Source organism: Helianthus annuus, chromosome 4 (genome assembly GCF_002127325.2).
Source record: "Helianthus annuus cultivar XRQ/B chromosome 4, HanXRQr2.0-SUNRISE, whole genome shotgun sequence".
Lineage (NCBI taxonomy): Eukaryota > Viridiplantae > Streptophyta > Magnoliopsida > Asterales > Asteraceae > Helianthus > Helianthus annuus.
Window position 1 is genome coordinate 64,812,360 of NC_035436.2, and position 4,553 is coordinate 64,816,912.

The 4,553-nt window shown below is 33.1% G+C and overlaps 1 protein-coding gene across 1 annotated transcript; it reads left to right on the top strand.

Annotated features, from left to right (window-relative positions):
* The first annotated feature begins 870 nt into the window (after positions 1-870).
* Positions 871-3,073, top strand: LOC118491507 (protein FAR1-RELATED SEQUENCE 7-like). The gene is made up of 5 exons (XM_035989341.1): positions 871-1,046; positions 1,615-1,814; positions 1,866-2,140; positions 2,342-2,798; positions 2,910-3,073. Exons 1-5 carry the CDS (start codon positions 871-873, stop codon positions 3,071-3,073), a joined length of 1,272 nt encoding a protein of 423 aa, XP_035845234.1.
* The last annotated feature ends 1,480 nt before the right edge of the window (positions 3,074-4,553 follow it).

Here is a 4,553-nt window from a genome sequence, read left to right on the forward strand (position 1 = left end):
AAATCCCTATTTTTCAGCTCTGTTCTTGAAGAAATCTTAAATTTTACAAACTAAAATCCCTATTAGATTAATTATTTATGTATAAAAATTTGTATCTACTAAATGCCTGTTATTGTTTGTTTGCAGGTTGATATATGTGTATTTGCTTTTGATGTCATGCTTGCTAATGGGGAACAGTAATCATCTTTGATCCTGCTCTTAGATAGTTTATGAATTATTAATTTTAATTCACTGAACTGTAAAAATGTAAAAATGATGGTGGTTAAACTTTTCACATGCACTTTTATGGCAGGCTCTTGGGTTTACTTTTGCGTCAAAGAAGAAAATGTGAGATCACTGATTTGTATATGTTTTTATAACTAGGCCTAATGCATTAGTGTTACTCTTGATTCAATATTTTACTCATAGGTATGGTTTGATTTTAATTTTAAATATAAATGAATCAATGTGTGTTGAAATTTTTGATTAATCTAATTTAAAATTTCCTACCCGGGTGATAACCTAGAATAGATAAAAGAAACCTAAGTCTCAAGTATTACCCATGTATAAGTAACTCATACATAAGATACAAGTAATGTGTACATATTAACAAAATTGATTTGGGTCCTTTTAGAATCTAGAGTGGCAATCTTTACATATCTTAAGAATAATCGTTTTGTGCTGTATTCTTTCTTAATGAGTCAAGTGGAAAAAAATGACGCTTAAAATGAAACGCGTCGAAAGTCATCTAAAATATAACGGGTCAAGTGGAAAAAAATGACGCTTAAAATTTCTTTTGTAAATATAATTTTTTTTAACACAACTCATAACCCGTGAAGCTCACGGGTATATAACCTAGTTAACAGCTATATAGGAGAATATGACGCTGACATGGTGATTAATAGGTTGACTGACAAAAAACAGTATTTAGTTGATTTTTCGTTTGAATATTCTGTTGATGATGACAAACGGTTAACTGGTTTGTTCTGGGCCGATGGGTTATGCAAGCGTAACTTTATGGAGTTCGGGGATGTGATATCGTTCGATGCAACTTTCAAGACAAACAGGTAAGTGTTACATAAAATGGTTTTTAATTTTTTTCGCATGTTATATGATTTCCTAAACTTGCAATATCGCATGCTAATATACATTGAAGATTAGGTGTTGAATATATCGCATGTTATACTGTATATTTTCGCATGTGATATTTTGTCTATTTCGCATGTTACAATGTGTATTTCGCATGTGTTTGTTCAGGTACAAGATGGTGTTTGTTCCGTTCACTAGGATTGACAACCACTGTCGAAATGTGAGCTGGGTTTTTGGCATCAGAGAGCATTGAATCTTATAAATGGCTTTTGAATTCATTCGTAAAGTCATTTGGTCGGCAGCCAAAGGTTGTAGTGACGGACCAAGACCCTGCGATGAAACATGCTATTGAGGAGGTTTTTACTACCAGTAGACACAGATTTTGCATGTGGCACATAATGAAAAAAGTGGCAGATAAGGTATAGCATGCTATATTGTATTTCGTTAGCGTTTTTTTTTATAATATAGATTTTGTTATAGGCTGATATAAAAACCATTTATTTGTATAGGTTGGACATGAGTTGTGAATAATGATGAGTTTAAAAGGAGGATGCGCGATATTGTATGGACTGATTCCATTGATCCTGAAGAATTTGAGAGACAGTGGAAGTTGGTAATGATTGAATACGGTCTTACACAAACTAAATGGATTGATGATATGTTTGCAATGAGATCCATGTGGATTCCGGCTTTTTACCGGCACGAGCCAATGTCTGGACTTATGAGAACAACATCAAGATCAGAGAGTGAGAACCATTTTTTTTTTCAGGTGGCTAATTCACAACTCACTCTTGTAGAGTTTATGAATCATTTTGACGGTGCAATGGATGTCCAAAGGTTCAATCATAGAAAGAATGATCACATTTCAAGATATACTGAGCCTAATGATTGGAGCCAAACTACTTTGGAAAAAGATGCTGCTAAGATATACACCAGGTCTATATTCTTTGATCAGCAAATAGAGATATATGAAACTATTACCGAATGTCTGCTGATGGACACCAAAATCGAGGGTCCACAGATAAGGATATCATTGAAAGACTTTAAAGCTCATAGAGATGGGTTATTAGAGGTATTATAGCATATATATTTAAAACATGCGATTTTGAAAACCTACATGCGAATTTCATAGAGAACATGATTTTGCAATATGCGATTTTGATGTATGCATGCGATTTTAAATTAATTCAACTAAATGATTTTTTAGACATGCGAAATTGTACATTTACACATGCGTTTTTAATTTTTATTTATATTTTTTTGGTTTTCTTAGGTGTGTTTCAAGAATCTTGAAAATGATGTAACTGCACAGTGTAGCTGTTTGCGTTTTGAACAATATGGTCTGCTATGTAAAAATATCTATTTTCCTTTCAAGATGTTTGGTGTTAAAGAAATACCAAACAAATACGTTATGAAGAGATGGACAAAGGATGTGGTTTCGAATGAATTAAACGCCACGTTCGATGTAAAGGTGAATGATAAGGATGAGCAACAGAAGGCTAAACAGATTGCTCGTGAAATCATCTACACAGGGGAGTATTTGGTTAGCAATTTGATTTCCGACCTTGATCAACTGGTTTTAGTCAGGGATCAAATGAAGCAGATTAAAGAGAAAGTTGATCAGAGTCGTATAACCAACCAGCTTGATCCAAAGTTTGACCGGTTTTCAAAGTTGATTGGTTACCAACAACCAGTAACTAATGCACGTCCTACTGTCCCTGTGCCGGCTGGTATAAGAAACAAAGAACATGGCTCGCATAAAAGGATTAAATCGAAGAAGGAACAAATGATCAGCCGCAAAGGAAAAAGGTCAAGGACATGTAGTGTATGCAACGAAAAAGGTCATGATATTCGGACTTGCGAGATACTGAAAGGCAAACAACAAAATAAGATGAAGGGAGTCAAGATTGAAAAAGATCCCAGGCACAATGCCAACGAGGTCGAAGACGATGAAGAGGAAGATGAATTTGAAGATTACAGTGGAAGTAGTGATGATGGAACTTAAGAAGAAGATCAGTGGGAGGAGGTTTCAGACGAGGAAGATTAATTTTTTTTAATGTACATGCGATTTTACAAGACAAACATGCGATTTCATACATACGTGTTTATATCATACAATCATGCGATTTAGTATGTAAACATGCGATTTCATATGCATCAGTATAGAAGTACATTACATGCGATTTCACTTTGTTTTCATTTTAGTATATGCGATTTTGAGTTATCTTGTTTTTTTTTGTGACAAAGATGTCTAAATCATTCATGCGATTTATATTATAATGAAGCAGAAGATGTTTTCAAAACTTGTACCAAAAACATAAATATAAAGTAGTTGTTATTTTCTAACACAAATAAAACCATAAAACCATTAAACAGAAATTTAGTTACTTGAACCAAATATTTTGTCACGTTCAACCGAGCTGAACTCCATCTTCTCTTTCACAGTGTTTAGAGCATCTTTCAGGAAAGAGAAGGCTAAGTCATCAGCTCGAGACTGTTCCTTCATGTGATCCAAAGCTGCGTCCCTGAAGCTTGATGGTGGTTCATTAAGTAGTCTCTCCCACATCTCTTGATTTTTCTTGATTTCTTCAAGAATCTTCCCCTGCACATCAAGAATCAAATGAGAAGAGGTGACATCGGTGCTTATTTCTGTCAACGTGCGAGTTGACAATAATTCCTTTATTACAATGTTTTTTATCTGTTGTGAATCTTCAGATGACATTTTTGTGCGTGTGTTTTGTGTGTTTTTGTGTTCAGTTCTTAATATGGAAGGTAGTTATCCTTGGGTGTTTTATATTAAATTAGTAAATTTATTATGTAGGTAGGGTGGTAAGTTCAGTAGTATTTATGGTAAAATTGATCATTACAAGTCACATTACAGTTACATCGGTAATAAATTCATTTTTTTATATATAAAATAGTTTATTTTTAATTTTTTTAATTATTAATTCATAGTTTTTTGTTTTTGCATTTTAGGAAAAAGTTACATGAAATCATCAAATGCATTGCATGTGATTCGAAAACGAATTAGCACACTCTAAGAAACCACAGACAACTTCACTTTTTAAATCGCATGTGTGTAAAAATAGAATTCGTACACTATAAGTAATCTCAAACACTATTAACTTTTTTAGAATCGCATGTGTAAAAACAAGAATTCGCACACAATAAGAAATCTGCAACATTATTTCCTTTTTTTAAATCGCATGTTATAAAAAATGATTTCGCACACTATAAAAAAACAAAACCTTTCTTTTTGTATGGAATGATTTTTCGCACGTTCAATATGTATTTCACATATTTATAATTTTCATCCTGCGTCATCTTCTTCGATAGGCGGTCTATCGATTTGTTTCAGTTCTGAACTTCCAAAATCATCATATATGAAATCGCAGAAGGAGGTTGGTTAATAAGAATCTTACGCTGTTGTATTTGATTTTATGGATCGAATTTTGATTAATAGTTGGATTTTCGAATACGATTTT